The 19,789-nt window shown below is 48.6% G+C and overlaps 1 protein-coding gene across 1 annotated transcript in view; it reads right to left on the reverse strand.

The window, feature by feature from the left end:
• Positions 1 to 19,789, reverse strand: part of PIEZO2 (piezo type mechanosensitive ion channel component 2) — a 556,315-nt gene that overhangs the window by 121,000 nt on the left and 415,526 nt on the right. Inside the window, exons 35-36 of the mRNA XM_030186524.1 lie at positions 7,247 to 7,413; positions 5,761 to 5,954 (exon numbers count right to left, since the gene is read on the reverse strand). Of these exons, the coding sequence (XP_030042384.1) occupies positions 5,761 to 5,954; positions 7,247 to 7,413 (361 nt within the window). The remainder of the gene's footprint in view (positions 1 to 5,760; positions 5,955 to 7,246; positions 7,414 to 19,789) is intronic.

Below are 19,789 nucleotides of genomic sequence, written 5' to 3' on the forward strand. Positions count from 1 at the left end.
TTTCTACTCATCCTTTGGAGGGCTGAGGAGTGTTATTCGACATAGCCTTAGAGATAGCCTTTCTTTCTGTGCCTCTTCTGCTGAAGATTAGCACTCTACTCAGGTTCTACTTTCTCTCCTAGGGCTTGGGGTCTAAGGAGATATTCCAGTTCTGGTGTAATGGGCTCGATCTTGAACATTCTTCCTTGGGCCAGGTTTCACTTCAGACCACTTCTGTGTTTCCTTATCAGTTGTTGACCTTCATCTCACTTGGTCTCTTCTACTCAAACTCAGCCATGGCTGGTTGTTTCATTGTTGCCCTCCGTGGACAATTCAGCAGTTCTCTTTTTCCTGCCAGCCGGCTCTCTGTGCCTCCTATGCTGCTAGGGAGCACTTTTGCTGCAGGCAGCTGATTTCAGATTTGTTCCAGGATTCCACCAGTTGCCACTTCCTGACTTGTCAGATCTGGAGCTGCGACTAGCACTTTTGCCGAATTGCTTGTATGACTTGCTTCAGACATTATCTAAGTAGATGTTTTTGGAGGTCACGGCCTGTTGTTTGCTATGCTTTGCCTCTCAGTGGCCATTGCTCCATGGCACAGTGGATGGCTTAAATCTCTTTTTTTTGGGCAAGCTATTTGCTGAGGATTTAGCAAGGTTGGGGGCAGATCTCACACTCGCTTTCTTCTTGGGAATGGCTCTGGTGTCTGTTCCATTGGGTTCATGCTAGCCCTTCTTTTTACGATACTACGTGTTATCGTCCAGGGCAGCATAGTTTTAATTACAGATCCGGGAATCAGTCCAAGCATGGTTTGGGAAATCTGACCTACAGATGTCTTGTGTTGGGGTGCCAGTGAGTTATTGCCCATTTCTTTCTACTTCAAGTGGTTTCAGCCTTTCATCTCCATTTACCTTTGATTCTTTCTGCTTGCCAGTTGTTAGGCATGTACTGCTACACTTTTGGAAATAACCACTGAGAGCTGTTGGTCAGTTTTTCGGTTCCTCCTGGCTTGGGTCTATTCAAGGTAACATGGTTTCCACATCCATGCTGGCCTGCTGGGTCAAGGAGGCTGGGTCATCCACATCTTTTCTTGCAGGTAAACCACTTCTGGCTGGGTGCTGGTCACCTTCTGCCTGGGCTCTAGCAGTGTTCTGGGCGGTAGTGCATCGGTTTTTCCAGGTGGGCATGTGTGTTGCGGTGTCATGGTCTTCTTGTATATATTCTCCAGACACTATTTGTTGGACACCCCTTCTCAATCGGATGCATCTTTTGGAGTAACGGTGCTATCTTTGGGAGCTTCGGGTTCCCGCCCTACTTTCAAACTGCTTTGTTACATCCCACAAGTCTCTGGATTCATCTGCTGCTGACACTAAGGGATGGAAAAATTATGTCTTACCTGGTAATTTTCTTTCCCTTAGTTGCAGCAGATGAATCCAGAGGCCCACCCTATTATTTTTTTGTGGTGGTTTCTATCAGTTGTTTCTCTCTGTTGGATTGTGTTGCTGTATTTTTAATTTTAGTGGCACTGTTGTGATCGGTTTACAGGTTTATCAAGTTTCTCTATAGGGAAGGAGAAATGTTATAATTATGTTTCCTTCTGCTTTGTGATGAGCAATATTGACTGACTAAGGAGCATTCCATCTTATAAGACAGTGCAGTTGAGCACTCTCTATCTCCACCTGCTGGTAGATGGTCACAACCCACAAGTCTCTGGATTCATCTGCTGCAGCTAAAGGAAAGAAAATTATCAGGTAAGACATAATTTTTCAATAGGGGGTCTTCTACTAAGCTACGGAAGTGTTTTTAGCTAATGGTAGAAATCAGCTGGCAGTAAATGCCAAGATGCCCATAGGAATACAATAGGCATCTCAGTGTTTACCGCCAGCTGATTTCTACCATAAGCTAACAATGCTACCGTGGCTTAGCAAAAGACCCCCATAAATGGCCACGGTTTTCTGAGGCCTTTCCCCCCCCTCAATTTCTTCATTAATATATTAGTTCTTTTTTTATATATAGTTTTTCCACATGGATATTTATTTTTAAAAATAACATAAATCCTGTAGAAATAGTGCCTAGATTGTGGGAGCAGGCGCGTCAAGTTTGTGCATACACATGTATTTTATAAAATGCACATGCATATTGCAATTTCACCCATGATCCGCCTAAACTCCTCCCCTAATTTTAAAGTTCAACAATTTTTTATTAATGACAACAACAATGACATACATGCACCATAAGTCAGCAAAAATTCTCCGGTACATTTGATTCTCTACAATAGAACCCCTCAGGTACATTCCATCCTTAAGTTTTAACATTTTTGTTTCTCCCCCCTACTCCATTGATTGTACCTTGCCAGCAGTTTTATGGTAAACCATACAAATTTGGTATCTTCACTATGAAATATACAAAAATCAAACTTGAACTATATTCAACGGAGTCAAATATAAGAAACATCATGCATCGTTATTAGGAATAGCCCCAGTCCGTTACCTCAATGTTATGTATCTTCCTTTTAAATGTGGAGCACTCCCAAACAAACGAGTCACCATACCCTTGTGCCCCACATTAAACAGATCCCCAACATATCCCTTGGACGAGTATTGTTATGTTGTCATTTGCCATTAAACATACTTAACCCCCTTATCCGCCCACCCTCCTACCTCCCCTCCCCACCCCTCCGTCCCCTCCTATCCTACCTATCGTAGGAATCACATGTATGGTCTTATGTGTGTGTGGTTGTAAGCAGCATGATATTCTTTCTTATGTTGTGTGGTGTCCCAGCAGATTCACAACTTATTAAGAATATGGCTTCTACCTTTCTGTGTTAGAGTCCCCAAGAGTGGGCCCCAAATACTAAGGAAGCGCTTTTTACGTTTGTAAGATCCTCTTGCCTCACGCGCTTCCCAGGCCATCAATTGATGTGCTTGGTTACGCCAATGCCAGTATTCTGGTGGACTCTCTGACACCCAGACCTGTAGTATGCATTTCCTGGCTACTAAACTCAGCTTACGGCACAGAAGTATCTTAACTGCTGACAAACCCCCGAATGACCCCAAACAGTCTAAAATTAACTGACAGGGGGTGCCTGTTATCCGTGTTGATAATATATAAGACAGAAATTCCACTACTCTTTGCCAAAATCTCTGTGTCTTGACACATTCCCAAAAGGCATGGTAAAATGTGTTTTCGTGCTGTCCACATTTCAAACACACTGGTGAGTGAATCCCTCCTGCCCGGAACAGTTGTGTTTGTGTAAAATATGCCCTATGAAGTGTCCTAAAAGCACATTCCCTATACCGGGCACCCGTAATTAATTTAGGAATCCCCTTAATTTGTCTGTCAATATCCCAACGGGTTAAATCTAATCCTAAATCTGCTTCCCATCTCTGCCGAAGCTGAGCCAGCCCTTCTCTCGGAATCAAGATCCATAATTTTCTGTGAATGCCCGAAATAGATGGAGTCTCAGGCGAAATCTCATCATAAAAAGCCTGTACCTTTTCCCCTAGATTGAACTCTAGATTCTCCATACCCAAGGACTTAACATAATGACGGATCTGATTATATGCAAATACATTCCCCCATCTCTGTTCCGCACGTGATATTAATTGGTCTAAGGGTTTAATTTTCCCTGAGGTGTCTAATATATTATTTAGCTTACAATATCCTCTGGATTCCCATTGCTGAAACACCGGATTTTCAAGTCCCGGTAAGAATTCTGGATTCCCTTTAATCGTTATTAATTCCGATATCTTCGGGTCTCCCCCTAAGCTTCTCCCTAGAAATTGCCATGCGTCCCAGAAGGGCATTAATAAAATGCTATGTCCAAAGGCTTTTGGTATCATCTGTCTTCTGGAATGCAACAATGCGATTAAATTAAAGGGCTGAAAAAAGGCCTCTTCTAACTCACGTGGCACATGTAGATTAGACCCAAAGATCCAATCTCTCAGCGCCCTCAAAAGACAGGCCATGTTATAATACCGTAGATGGGGTAGGCCGAAACCTCCCTGACTCCAATTTCCCATCAAAAACTGCAACTTAAGTTTTGCCTTCTTTTTTGCCCAGCAAAATCTCATCACAATCTTATAAAATTGCCTAATGTCCTTTTTAAGAAGCCGCAACGGTAATATTTGCAATACATACAGCCATCTAGGTAGTATCACCATCCGGATGAGACTAATGCGGCCTCCCAAAGGCATCATCAATACATTCCAGACATCCAATTGCCTTTCTGTCTGCTCTAACAGCTTGTTGACATTTAGTTTATATATCTCTGCAGGGTTAGCTGTCAGAAGGATCCCCAAGTATCGAAATGCGCCTTCCACCCATTTTAAAGGGAATCCCTCAGCCCACAAATGACGAGTGTCCGATGTTACTGCTATGGCCTCTGATTTATCCAGGTTCAATTTAAAGCCTGAATAATCTCCAAATTCGTGAAAAAGATCTAGTAAGTCTTCCAAGGATGGTCGCGGGTTTGTGATTATGACCAATAAATCATCAGCGAATGCTGCGATTTTAAACTCCTGCCGACCTATCCTTACTCCACTAATGGCTAGACAATCCTGGATGTCTCTGATCATGGGGTCTAAATAAAGAGCAAACAGCAACGGGGATAAAGGGCAGCCTTGCCTGGTCCCCCTGTTAATCTCAAAGTCCTCAGATCTCCCCCCATTCACCATTATTCTGGCCCGAGGTGAAGAATATAGCGCCTTAATCGCTTGCACAAACCAACCATGGAAACCGTAATTATCCAAGATGGAGAACAAAAAAGCCCACTCCACCCGGTCAAAGGCCTTTTCGGCATCAAAGCTGATCAAAATAGCCGGTTCCGGGTCTTGCCGAAGTTTTTCTAAAGCCGTTAAGATACTCCGTAGGTTCTTAGTAACAGACCGGTCTTGTATAAAACCTACCTGCGCTGCATGGACTAGCCTGGGCAACACTTTGTTCAACCGATTAGCTAATATCTTTGCAAATAACTTCACTTCATTATTTAGCAACGAGATAGGCCTATAAGAAGATGCTAACAACGGGTCTCGGTTAGGTTTGGGCAACATTATGATTTGAGCCAGGTTTAACCGATCAGGCAGGCGCCCCTCCTCCACCCATTCATTAAATGCCCCAGTTAATGCGGGAGTTATATGGTCACCCCCTCCCCTAATTTTAAAAGAGTCCTTCATGCATGCAAATCAGCATTTTACGTGCAAAAAAGGGTTTATAAAATTGCTTTCTGTAGGGGCCAATGAGTATCATAATGAGATTTATATATGGTTTTCCATTAAATGTTTGTCTATTTTAAATCATTTTAAATCAGTCAATTCAGTTTTTCACAGTAACTGAATGTCTGATCTGTGGCTGCTGACTGGTAAAATAGCAAGCATGAAGTTCTTACCTTTCTGAGGTTGCATTTACAACTAAGCCCCTTCTTTATATTAAATACATTTTCCTAGCTCTCATATATTTATCTTGATTAGACTGTAAGCTATGTGGAACAAGGGTTTCCTCTTTTACATATACCTGTACAGTGCTATATATGTCTGGTAGCCTTTCAGAAATAATAAGTAGTATAAGCAGTAGTACATCTATATATCTTCCATACATAATCATAAAAATAAAACCAATGCATTTAAAACTGAAAATGTTCTCAGAGACAGCAACAGCTCTCAAAACCTGCATGTCTGACTAAGGTTAACACTAAATCAACCTGTAATCCAGTGGGAGCGGTACTATAGTATATTTTTTATTAATGTTATTTTTTTTATAACATACTGAATTTAAACATTCTACCTTGAGATACTGTCATGAGAAGCTGCAGAATCCAAGCTATCCATTCTTTGACTTGGCACTGTCCTATCCCCATTCTGTAAACCCGAAGCAGGACCGGCTTCCTCATCAATCCTGTCCAGCCCCGACTCCCTCGAGAGATTCATCATATGGTTCTGATAATACATGTGGATGCTCTCACGAGTTGGAACATTGCCCTGAGAAGGAATAAAGGATAAATTAGGCAGGAAGAATATAGCAGTAGAAAGCTCTTGTTTCTGTTACAATTTGTTGTTATTTCTTCAGTTAGAGGAGAATTCTATAAATGGCGCTCAAAAATGGGCAGCGGAAAATTTTGGCGCTAAGCACTGTTCTAAAAAGGGCACACATCCTTTATAGAATAGCTCATAGTGCCAGATTTCATGCCCAACTCTGGGGTGCCAGATTTACATCTGCTGAAAGCTGCTGTAGATCCTCATGCCCAATAACCCATTATTCTGTAACACCACACACAACTTTTTGGAACGCCCATGACCTGCCAGTGCCCCTCCCATGGCCACACGCCCTGTAGGGTTGCATGCCAAAGGATTTAGGTGCTCAGTGTTATAGAATAGCATGAGCCATATGCACGTGCATATCCTAATTGGTGCTAATTAACATCAATAATTTGTTGTTACCATCCAATTATTGATAGCTCATTAGCCAATTAAGTTGTGCGCAAATCCTGGCAGTGCACCCAGATTTGGGCACCATATATAGATCCGGGGGATAGCGGTTAATAAGAGGCCACCTTGCTAGTGAAGACTCTATGCACATAAGTGGAGGAATAACCAATTGGGCTTGTTCTTAGGTTTTAAAAAGGTTTGGACAAGTTCCTGGAAGAAAAGACCATAATCTGTTATTGAGATGGACATGGGGGAAGCCATGAAATGGTAGCATGAAATGGTGCTACTAATTGGGTTTCTGCCAGGTACCTGTGACCTGGATTTGCCACTGCTGGAAGCAGGATACTGGGTTGGATGGGCCATTGGTCTAACCCAGGGGTAGGCAACTCTGGTCCTCGAGAGCCGCAGGCAGGTCAGGTTTTCAGGATATCCACAATGAGTATGCAGGAGATAGATTTGCATACCATGGAGGCAGTGCTTGCAAATCTATCTCCTGCATATTCATGTGGATATCCTGAAAACCTGACCTGCCTACGGCTCACGAGGACCGGAGTTGCCTACCCCTGGTCTAACCCATTATGGCTATTCGTATGTTCTTATATTATGCAATCTTGGACAAGTCACCTAGCCCTCCACTGCCTCAGGTACAAACTTATGGGGAAATTCTCTAACTTGGCATCTCCATTTAGACATGCTGAGCACCAATTCTATAAGTCAAACAATTTATCAGCTGCTTCTACCAATGTACACATTGGAAATTTTAGCAGTATAAGGTCAGTTAAAAAGAACAGAATTTACCTTATGAATATTGCACACAGAATTAGGGTTGGAGCAAATATGTTTACCTTTTTTATTTCCCTGGTCAACATACATCGTTCTATTCTCAGCACAGTGGAGATATCAATGTGCTCTCTGGAGATGGAATTGAGCCATGCGGTAAAACTGTCCAGTGTTGCCAAAAAAAGGACCCAGGTAAACTTCACAATATTGAATATTCTTTTGATGATATTATCTGTGGACAAATAAATACACAACTGAGCAATGTAAAATGCTCAGTCTGATACATAATTGTATTTGTGCACAGCAATCTGATCTTATTGCAGAGGAGTAAATACGTATCCTTATTCTGTATATTGTGAAATTTGTAGAAGATTGATTATATTATATTACAGCACTAGAACAACAATTAAGTATGTTGAATTGCTTCAAATTTCTGTCCCTTTATATACATCAGTAAACCTGCAGATTTACAGGCTATTATACAATGGACTAGATTAAGGGGCCCTTTTATTAAGCTGCGTAAGCGTCTATGTGCACCCAACGCATGCCAATTTGGAGTTACCACCCGGCATTTGGTGTGTGTAGGTCATTACCGCCCAGTTAACGCGTGAGACATTACCACTAAGTCAATGGCTGGAGGTAAGGTCTCATACCCAAAATGGACGTGTGCCAATTTTGATTTTGCCGCACGTCTGTTTTCTGCAAAAATTTGAAAAAGGCATTTTTTACAGGCATGCTGAAAAATGGATCCATGTGCACTCAAAACACGCGCCTATACTACCGCAGACCATCTTGCAGTGCATCTTAGAAAAAGGACCCCTCAGTAAATAGCGCTCAAAATTGTCGCCGAACAAAATTGGCATTCAATACTATTCTTAAATGGACACTCAAAGATAAATGCCCATTATAGAATAGCTTTGTGTGTCAATTTCAGTGCCCAAATTTGGGTGGCAGGACTTACACAGTGCCCAATTTGGGTGCACATCCCTGGTATTCTATAACACTGAGTGCAAATTTTAGGAATAGCCACTGACCATCCATGCACCTCCTATGGCCATGCTCCCTTCTCTGTTGTATGCTGTGGAGGTGGTAGTTACCCAGTTAGTGCAATTTTCAGTCTGCTAAGTGGGCAGTGACCAGGAGAAAGTTAGGACATTAGATTGTAAGCTCCTTGGAGCAGGGACTGTCCTTTTTTCTTAATCTGTACAGCGCTGCGTAACCCTAGTAGCGCTCTAGAAATGTTAAGTAGTAGTAGTAGTAGTAGTAAAAAAGGCTGTTGTAACTTTATCTAGGTATTTATCTTGGTACTGCTTTGAATATTGCCACGTACCCGAATAACTTCTAGTAGCAAGGCAAGACTGTGATATTCAGTGTCAGTGTCTAGATAAAGCCTGGGTCAAGTTTAGCCTGCAGTGGTCAGCAGTTTAAAACATGCTGACTGCCACCGCCTGAAAATCAGGCCCTATGTTCTCAATCACCTGCAGGGGCTAATCATCAAGAGCAATCATTTTCCTGATGCACCATGTCACCACCTTCAATGCTGCTTATCGATTGCCTCGTGACATTGCTGCCAAACATCATTCAGTCTCCTCCACTGTGACTTGCTCTGATACGAATTGGGGCTATTGGCAAGCCACCTAACTAGGGAAAGAGGCTGGAAGCTCTGCTTAACAATGAATTTCATTTTTCTGTAGCTTTCACGGCACTGCCTTTTGCATTGATAGAGTCCCCAGCCTAGGATCTGTGCCCTCTCTTATACTAAAAAAGGATGCTGTTTTTGCAAATGATGCCTCATGCCACTGTTGGTAAAATGGCCTATCAGCTACCTTTTACTCAGGGGTGTAGCCAGACCTCGCTGTGGGAGGGGGCCAGAGCTTGAGATGGGGGGCACATTTTATTCTGCCGCCTCGTCACCACCCCTCCACCGCCTCGCCGCTCCCCCCACTGCCTCACCGCTCCCCCCACTGCCCTGCCACACCCCACAGCAGCAAATACCTTGGCTAGCGGGAGTCCCCAACCTCCGCTAGCTGAAGCCTTCGCCAACGCCGGCGCTACCGCATTCCCTGCCCTGCTCTCTCTTCCTCCTCATGTCCTGCACAATCCTTTAAGTGAAACTCTCAATTTCACTAAAAGGAGCGTGCAGGACATGAGGGGGAAGAGAGAGCAGGGCAGGCAATGCGGCGGTGCCGGAGACTGACGCTGGACAAAGCTTCAGCTGGCGGGGGTTGGGGACCCCCAACAGCAAAATCAGGGACCCAGATGAAATTTTGGGGGGCCCAGGCCCCTATGTCACCACCTAGCTATGCCACTGCCTCTACTAATGAGTTTCTCACAGTAATTCCATTCTGTATATGAATCTTCAAGCAGTTTAAAATATCTCCTTTGAGGTTTAAAAAGATTTCCACTGGAGGTACTGCTATTATTGCTGCTGCTGGATCTAGGGCTCAGGATGGCGGAGAAGATGAAAGGCTCACTCTCTAGTTATAGGTTGCTCTGGACTCTGGCAGTGCCAGTATCACTTCTTACCTCCTCATCACTTAGCACACTAACAGGAAACTTTCAATATCTGACGATTCTGATGCAAATCCCACCTCTAAGGATTCATCACAGGGGCGTAGCCAGACACCTACATTTGGGTGGGCCTGGGCCCAAGATGGGTGGGAAGAACTCCGCCCTGTCCTACAAGTGATTTGGTCTCTCACTCTCTTGCCTGCACGCCATATGGTCTCTCAAACATCCCCCCTACTCCGCATACCTTTTAAATAGCCGATTTTCACCGGCAGCGAGCAGCAACTAATACACAATGCTCATGTTGGCCCCACAGTCGTCCCTCTGATGCAACTTCCTGTTTCCACATAGGCGGGAATACATCAGAGGGCAGGCTGGTATGCAGGAGGGACAGGAGTTTTCGGCTGGTGGGGCTTGGGGATCCCTGCCAGACACCATAAGTGTGCTGCTACTGGGTGGGCCCACCCAGGCCCACCCTTGGCTACGCCACTGATTCATCAGATAGTGAATCTGTCAAGACCAGCTGCAAACACTTCTCAGCAAGGAATAGGGTGTTGCCTTTGCCTGCTGCTTGTCTCCTGTCCTCCAATCCTACCTTCCTTTGTCCCTCTGTGGAGATGGGATCTGACACCTGCTCTTTTACAGGTACACAAGAAGCTGCAGCTGTTGCTACTCTCCTCATGAAGAAATCTCTCTTAGCTTAGTTGGTGGACTATAGGAGATCATAGGTATAAACATCGAATGACCTGTCTCTCTCTGCACTTGTGCCACTGTAGGTAGGATTACCATATTTGCCGTGATAAAAAAGAGGACACCTGTCACACCCCCTGCTACGTCCCCTGGCATACCTCTGTCACACCCTTCCATGCCCCTTGTCACGCCTCTGAACCGCAGTGTCACCTTGACTCCCCCAAGAAAGCCAGATTCCCTCCCTCTCCCCCCATGTATGTCCCCTCCCCAATCTTTTTTCCAGCATCCCTCCACCCACCTTTTTTATAGGTCACTCCACCCACATCCCCTCCCATCCTGTACCTTATCGTGCCTGGTGGTCTAGTGGCCTCTTTGGGGCAGGAAAGAGCCCCCACTTTCCTGCCCAGCGCTGCTGCAGACCTCTTGCTCCCCCCCCCCCCCCATTGCTGCTTCAAAATAGCTGCCAAGAGTTCAAGCAGTGACCTCGCAAGACTTCTGCGGAAGTCTTGCGGGGCTGCCTTGAACTTTTGGCAGCCATTTTGAAGCGGCACCGGGAACAAGAGGTCTGCGGCAGCGCTAGGCAGGAAAGAGTAGGCTCTTTCCTGCCCTGAAGACGCCACTAGACCACCAGGGCATGAAGATAAGGTACAGGAGGGGAGGACACCCTTAGGCCCACTTGTTCGCCTGCCTTCCCACCCAGACATTTGGGCAGGCTGGCAAAACCCGCCCAGACGTCCCATGGTGTCCTTAAAAAGAGGACATGTCCGGGTAAATCCAGATGTTTGGTAACCCTAACTATTGGTCTCACCTGCCATCCCTTCTTTCCTTATGTAACCATTTCCACACCTGTTCTTCCCAAGCTTATAATACAATCAAACTAGATTGCAAGCTCAGAGACTGTCTCTCTTCTATGTGTCACTATAGCACTGCGTCACCCAATAGCACTTTGGAATGCTGGAGGATTCTAATCTCTCTTATTATGAGTTCTCAAATATTTAGACTGAGTGCTCTTTAAGAGCCTGACATCCTGTTCAGTGCTATTCTAATCAGTTGGGAGAAGCCTTTCAGCAGACTGCAGATACTATCAAACTAGACTGTAAGCTCTAAGGAACAGAGGCTGTTTCCTTTCAAGATCAGCTAGGTACTCTTACAAACTTGAAAAGACAGACAGCAGAGTCTTCTCCGTGCTATATCTCTAGCAAATTTTTTTCTTTTCTTTTTTAACTGCTTCTAAACTTTGGCAAATTTGGTAGAATTACAGGAGTCAGCTACTTAATTCCTTCTCTCTCTAAAATCCTCATAAAAAATAGCAATCTGTTTCATCGTCACCCATACGAGTTGGATGTCAAGCAGGGATAGGCTTGCTTGCCAGCTTGTCAAAGAGTTTGCATCAGCTCCACCTAATTCAAAATGCTGCAGTACACGCAAGGGACATAAGATTTCTTGATGAAATCAAGGACAGCTTCATGGAACAGCTAGTTCAGGAGCCGACAAGAGAAGGAAAAATACTAGACTTAGTCCTTAGTGGTGCTCATGATCTAGTGCAGGGGGTAACGATACGAGGGCCGCTTGATAACAGTGATCATAATATGATCGGTTTTGATATTGGCATTGAAGGAAGTGAAACTAGGAAATCAAGTACGCTAGCGTTTAACTATAGAAAAGGTGATTACGACAAAATGAGAAAAATGGTGAAAAAAAGACTGAAAGGAGCAGCTCGCAGAGTAAAAAACTTGCATCAGGCGTGGATGCTGTTTAAAAACACCATCCTGGAGGTTCAGGACAAATATATTCCACGTATTAGAAAAAAGGGAAAAAAGACTAAACGTCAGCCGGCGTGGCTAAACAGTAAGATAAAGGAAATCATTAGAGCCAAAAAACAATCCTTCAGAAAGTGGAGAAGAGAACCAACTGAAAGTAAAGGGTATGATACATACCTGTAGCAGTTGTTCTCCGAGGACAGCAGGCTGATTGTTCTCACGACTGGGGTTGACGTCCGCGGCAGCCCCCACCAACCGGAAGAAGCTTCGCGGGACGGTCGGCACGCAGGGCACGCCCACCGCGCATGCGCGGCCGTCTTCCCGCCCGTGCGCGACCGCTCCCGCCAGTTGAATGACTAGCAAAAGATGAAACACACAACTCCAAAGGGGAGGAGGGAGGGTAGGTGAGAACAATCAGCCTGCTGTCCTCGGAGAACAACTGCTACAGGTATGTATCATACCCTTTCTCCGAGGACAAGCAGGCTGCTTGTTCTCACGACTGGGGTATCCCTAGCTCTCAGGCTCACTCAAAACAAGAACCCAGGTCAATTGAACCTCGCAACGGCGAGGGAACAACAGAAATTGACCTACGAAGAACAACTAACTGAGAGTGCAGCCTGACCAGAATAAATTCGGGTCCTGGAGGGTGGAGTTGGATTTACACCCCAAACAGATTCTGCAGCACCGACTGCCCGAACTGACTGTCGCGTCGGGTATCCTGCTGGAGGCAGTAATGAGATGTGAATGTGTGGACAGATGACCACGTCGCAGCCTTGCAGATCTCTTCAATAGTGGCTGACTTCAAGTGGGCCACCGACGCTGCCATGGCTCTGACACTATGAGCCGTGACATGACCCTCAAGAGTCAGCCCAGCCTGGGCGTAAGTGAAGGAAATGCAGTCTGCTAGCCAATTGGAGATGGTGCGTTTCCCGACAGCGACCCCTAGCCTGTTAGGGTCGAAAGAAATAAACAATTGGGCGGACTGTCTGTTGGGCTGTGTCCGCTCCAAGTAGAAGGCCAATGCTCTCTTGCAGTCCAATGTGTGCAACTGACGTTCAGCAGGGCGGGTATGCGGCCTGGGGAAGAATGTTGGCAAGACAATTGACTGGTTAAGATGGAACTCCGACACCACCTTCGGCAGGAACTTTGGGTGGGTGCGGAGCACTACTCTGTTGTGATGAAATTTGGTATATGGAGCATGAGCTACCAGGGCTTGAAGCTCACTGACCCTACGAGCTGAAGTAACTGCCACCAAGAAAATGACCTTCCAGGTCAAGTACTTCAGATGGCAGGTATTCAGTGGCTCAAAAGGAGGTTTCATCAGCTGGGTGAGGACGACGTTGAGATCCCATGACACAGTAGGAGGCTTGATAGGGGGCTTTGACAAAAGCAAACCTCTCATGAATCGAACGACTAAAGGCTCTCCAGAGATGGCTTTACCTTCCACACGATAATGGTAAGCACTAATCGCACTAAGGTGATTCCTTACTGAGTTGGTCTTGAGGCCAGACTCTGATAAGTGCAGAAGGTATTCAAGCAGGTTCTGTGCAGGGCAAGAACGAGGTTCTAGGGCCTTGCTCTCACACCAAACGACAAACCTCCTCCACTTGAAAAAGTAACTCTTTTTAGTGGAATCCTTCCTAGAGGCAAGCAAGACCCGGGAGACACCCTCAGACAGACCCAACGCAGCGAAGTCTACGCCCTCAACATCCAGGCCGTGAGAGCCAGGGATTGAAGGTTGGGGTGCAGCAACGCTCCGTCGTTCTGCGAAATGAGAGTCGGAAAACACTCCAATCTCCACGGTTCTTCGGAGGACAACTCCAGAAGAAGAGGGAACCAGATCTGACGGGGCCAAAAGGGCGCTATCAGAATCATGGTGCCGCGGTCTTGCTTGAGCTTCAGTAAGGTCTTCCCCACCAAAGGTATGGGAGGATAAGCATACAGGAGGCCGGTCCCCCAATGAAGGAGAAAGGCATCTGACGCTAGCCTGCCGTGTGTCTGAAGCCTGGAACAGAACAGAGGCAGCTTGTGGTTGGTCTGAGAGGCGAAAAGATCCACCGAGGGGGTGCCCCACTCTCGGAAGATCTTGCGTACCACTCTGGAATGGAGCGACCACTCGTGCGGTTGCATGACTCTGCTCAGTCTGTCGGCCAGACTGTTGTTTACGCCTGCCAGGTACGTGGCTTGGAGAAGCATGCCGAAGCGACACGCCCAACGCCACATACCGACGGCTTCCTGACACAGGGGGCGAGATCCGGTGCCCCCCTGCTTGTTGACGTAATACATTGCAACCTGATTGTCTGTCCGAATTTGGATAATTTGGCAGGACAGCCGATCTCTGAAAGCCTTCAGTGCGTTCCAGATCGCTCGGAGCTCCAGGAGGTTGATCTGCAGATCCTTTTCCTGGAGGGACCACAGACCCTGGGTGTGAAGCCCATCGACATGGGCTCCCCACCCCAGGCGGGATGCATCCGTCGTCAGCACTTTCGTGGGCTGCGGAATTTGGAATGGACGTCCCAGGGTCAAATTGGTCCGTATGGTCCACCAGAGCAGTGAAGTGCGGCAACTGGTGGAGAGGCGGATGACATCCTCTAGATTCCCGGTGGCTTGGAACCACTGGGAAGCTAGGGTCCATTGAGCAGATCTCATGTGAAGACGAGCCATGGGAGTCACATGAACTGTGGAGGCCATATGACCCAGAAGTCTCAACATCTGCCGAGCTGTGATCTGCTGAGACGCTCTGGTCTGCGAAGCCAGGGCCAAGAGATTGGTGGCCCTCGCTTCGGGAAGGTAGGCCCGAACCGTCTGGGAATTCAGCAGCGCTCCTATGAATTCCAGAGACTGAGTTGGCTGGAGATGGGACTTTGGGTAATTTATCACAAACCCCAGCAGCTCCAGAAGTTGAATAGTGCACCGCATGGACCGGAGGGCTCCTGCCTCCGAGGTGTTCTTGACCAGCCAATCGTCGAGATATGGGAACACGTGCACTCCCAGCTTGCGTAGGTAGGCCGCTACCACCACGAGGCACTTTGTAAACACTCGTGGGGCAGAGGCGAGCCCAAAGGGCAGCACACAATACTGAAAGTGCCGTGCGCCCAGGCGGAATCTGAGATACTGTCTGTGAGCTGGCAGTATCGGGATGTGAGTGTATGCGTCCTTTAAATCCAGGGAACATAGCCAATCGTTTTTCTGAATCATTGGCAGAAGGGTGCCCAAGGAAAGCATCCTGAACTTTTCTTTGACCAGGAATTTGTTCAGGCCTCTCAGGTCTAGGATGGGACGCATCCCCCCTGTTTTCTTTTCCACAAGGAAGTACCTGGAATAGAATCCCTGCCCTTCCTGCCCGGGTGGTACGGGCTCGACCGCATTGGCGCTGAGAAGGGCGGAGAGTTCCTCTGCAAGTACCTGCTTGTGATGGGAGCTGAAAGACTGAGCTCCCGGAGGACAATTTGGAGGCAGGGAGGTCAAATTCAGGGCGTATCCGCACCGCACTATTTGGAGAACCCACTGGTCGGAGGTTATGAGAGGCCACCTTTGGTGAAAGAATTTCAACCTCCCTCCGACCGGCAGGTCGTCCGGTACGGACACTTGTAGGGCGGCTATGTTCCCGTGGATCCAGTCAAAAGCCCGTCCCCGGCTTTTGCTGTGGAGGCGCAGGGGGCTGCTTAGGCGCACGCTGTTGACGGGAACGAGCGCGCTGGGGCTGTCCCTGTGCCTGACGAGGCCTTCGGGCCGGCTGGTTGTACCTACGCTTCGCAAAAGAATAGGGTGCAGCCTGCCGAGCCCGGGAAAAACGCCCGCCCGCGGGGGCGGGTGCTGAAGGCGCCCGGTGGGAGAGCTTGTCGAGAGCGGTTTCCCGCTGATGCAGTTGGTCAACCATCTGCTCGACCTTCTCGCCAAAAATATTATCCCCCCGGCAAGGGACGTCAGCCAGTCTCTGCTGGGTGCGGTTGTCCAGGTCAGAGGCACGCAGCCATGAGAGCCTGCGCATCACTATACCTTGGGCCGCAGCACGAGATGCCACGTCACAGGTGTCAAAAATCCCCCTGGACAGGAACTTTCTGCACGCCTTCAGCTGCCTGACCACCTCCTGATATGGCCTGGACTGCTCCGGCGGGAGCTTATCGACCAGGTCCGCCAGCTGTTGCACATTGGTCCGCATGTGGATGCTCATATAGAGCAGGTAAGATTGGATGCGGGTCACGAGCATGGAGGATTGGTAGGCCTTCCTCCCAAATGAGTCCAGAGTGCGAGACTCCCGCCCCGGGGGCGCCGAGGCGGTATCCCTCGAACTCCGTGCCCTCTTGAGAGCAGAATCCACGACCGCTGAGTCATGGGGCAACTGGGGCCGCATGAGCTCTGGGTCAGAGTGGATCCTGTACTGGGACTCTGCTTTCTTGGGAATGGTGGGGTTAGTTAGTGGTCGCACCCAGTTCCGAAGCAGCGTCTCCTTCAGGACATTGTGCAGCGGTACCGTGGAGGACTCTCTAGGTGGTGATGGATAGTCGAGGACCTCGAGCATCTCGGCCCTCGGCTCTTCCACAGAGACCACGGGAAAGGGAATGCTTATAGACATATCCCGCACAAAGGAGGCAAAGGAGAGACTCTCAGGAGGTGAGAGCTTCCTCTCCGGTGACGGCGTGGGGTCCGAGGGAAGGCCCGTAGACTCCTCTGAGGAGAAATATCTCGGGTCTTCCTCTTCCCCCCACGAGTCCTCATCCTCGGTATCGGACATTAGCTCATGTAGCTGAGTCCGGTACCGGGCCCGGCTCGACGTCGAGGCACCGAGGCCTCGGTGTCGTCGAGCGGTGGACTCCCGCGCCGGCGGGGACGGAGCTCCCTCCATCGACGTCGACGGGGACTCCACCTGCGTGGCGGTCGAGACCGGCACCGCAAGCGGCGGCGGTGTCGACAGCCCCGGCGCCGGGCTAGAGCTCGCCGGCGCCACAGTCATCGGCGCCGGGGGCGCAAGCACCCCCGACGCCGGCACAGCCTGGCGCATCAGCCCTTCCAGGATCCCCGGAAGGATGGCTCTGAGGCACTCGTCCAGGCCCGCTGCCGGGAAAGGCGGTGGGGCCAGGTAAGGGTGTCGGTGCCAGAAGCTGCTGGGGGCCAGGAGACGGCACCGAGGTGCCGGAACCCCGACGCGTCGGTACCTCCACCACCGACGGAGATCTCTCCTCTCTGCGATGACGCTTCGGCGTCGACTCCCCTTCAGGGTGCACCGAGGGCTCCCGGTGACGGCGCTTCTTGTCTTTTTTCCGGTGCACGTCACCGGCGCCGGAGGGCATGGAGGAGGAGGAGGTCGATCCCCCTCGGTCTCGAGGTACCGGGTCCGACAGGGTTCGGTCCCGTGGCTCACGAGCTGAGGGAGTGACCGGGGCCGACAGCCCACGCGGCCTCTCAACCCCACTCTCACCGGCGGACCGGCGGGCCGACGGGACCTGTTCTCCTGGGGTCGCTGCCATCGGTGCCGATGTCTCGGGCATCGATACCGGTACCGAAGATCCGGCCTTCGATACCGATGCCGTCGAGGTCGACGTCGAGGGGCCGGCGCAAGTTCCAAAAAGACGGTCCCGCAGAACTTGCCTCGCAACCTGAGTCCGTTTCCGGAGACCGAGACACAGCGCGCACGACTTGAGATTGTGCTCCGGCCCGAGGCACTGGAGGCACCAAGCGTGGGTGTCGGTCTGCGAGATCGGCCGGCCGCAGCGACCACACTTTTTAAATCCACTCGGGACCTTCGAGGACATCGACGGAAAAATCGCGTCGGCGAAGTCAAAGTCGGCAATGGTGGCTAAAATCACACCACGAAAAAACCAGCCGACCGAGCGGCCACTAGGCCGCAACGAGGCGTCCCCGCTGGAAGCGAGGGAAAAAGGGGAGCGCGTGCTCCACACGCGCAGTCTTTTTTTTTTTTTTTTTTTTTTTAAAGAAAAGATAATAAAAGGAAATTAAATTAAATTAACGAAGCGCGATCCGCGTATACGCGATCGCAAGAATCCGGCGGCTGAAGTAGAGAGAGCGGCAAAGCACGACTCTCTCCAGGCGCGGAAAAAAAGGAACTGGCGGGAGCGGTCGCGCACGGGCGGGAAGACGGCCGCGCATGCGCGGTGGGCGTGCCCTGCGTGCCGACCGTCCCGCGAAGCTTCTTCCGGTTGGTGGGGGCTGCCGCAGACGTCAACCCCAGTCGTGAGAACAAGCAGCCTGCTTGTCCTCGGAGAACAGGATAGATCATAAGGAATGCCAAGCCAAATGCAAAGCGGAGATAAGGAGGGCAAAAAAGGACTTTGAGAAGAAATTAGCGTTGGAAGCAAAAATACATAGTAAAAATTTTTTTTGATACATTAAAAGCAGGAAACCGGCCAAAGAGTCGGTTGGGCCGCTGGACGAAAATGGTGTTAAAGGGGCGATCAAGGAGGACAAAGCCGTAGCGGAGAAATTAAATGAATTCTTTGCTTCGGTCTTCACCGAGGAGGATTTGGGGGGGACACCGGTGCCGGAAAGAATATTTGAAGCGGGGGAGTCGGAGAAACTAAACAAATTCTCTGTAACCTTGGAGGATGTAATGGGTCAGTTCAGCAAGCTGAAGAGTAGTAAATCACCGGGACCTGATGGTATTCATCCCAGAGTATTAATAGAACTAAAAAATGAACTTGCGGAGCTACTGTTAGAAATATGCAATCTGTCCCTAAAATCGAGTGTAGTACCGGAAGACTGGAGGGTAGCCAATGTTACTCCGATTTTTAAGAAGGGTTCCAGAGGAGATCCGGGAAATTATAGACCGGTGAGTCTGACGTCGGTGCCGGGCAAGATGGTGGAGGCTATTATTAAGAATAAACTTGCAGAGCATATACAAAAACATGGACTGATGAGACAAAGTCAGCACGGATTTAGTGAAGGGAAGTCTTGCCTCACCAATCTAATGCATTTTTTTGAGGGGGTAAGCAAACATGTGGACAATGGGGAGCCGGTTGATATTGTATATCTGGATTTTCAGAAGGCATTTGACAAAGTGCCGCACGAAAGACTCCTGAAGAAATTGCAGAGTCATGGAATCGGAGGTAGGGTATTATTATGGATTAAGAACTGGTTGAAAGATAGGAAGCAGAGAGTAGGATTGCGTGGCCAGTATTCTCAGTGGAGGAGGGTAGTTAGTGGGGTCCCGCAGGGGTCTGTGCTGGGTCCGTTGCTTTTTAATGTATTTATAAATGACCTAGAGATGGGAATAACTAGTGAGGTAATTAAATTCGCCGATGACACAAAATTATTCAGGGTCGTCAAGTCGCAGGAGGAATGTGAACGATTACAGGAGGACCTTGCGAGACTGGGAGAATGGGCGTGCAAGTGGCAGATGAAGTTCAATGTTGACAAGTGCAAAGTGATGCATGTGGGTAAGAGGAACCCGAATTATAGCTACGTCTTGCAAGGTTCCGCGTTAGGAGTTACGGATCAAGAAAGGGATCTGGGTGTCGTCGTCGATGATACGCTGAAACCTTCTGCTCAGTGTGCTGCTGCGGCTAGGAAAGCGAATAGAATGTTGGGTGTTATTAGGAAGGGTATGGAGTCCAGGTGTGCGGATGTTATAATGCCGTTGTATCGCTCCATGGTGCGACCGCACCTGGAGTATTGTGTTCAGTACTGGTCTCC

This window comes from Microcaecilia unicolor, chromosome 1, assembly GCF_901765095.1.
Source record: "Microcaecilia unicolor chromosome 1, aMicUni1.1, whole genome shotgun sequence".
In the NCBI taxonomy this organism is placed as follows: Eukaryota; Metazoa; Chordata; class Amphibia; order Gymnophiona; family Siphonopidae; genus Microcaecilia; species Microcaecilia unicolor.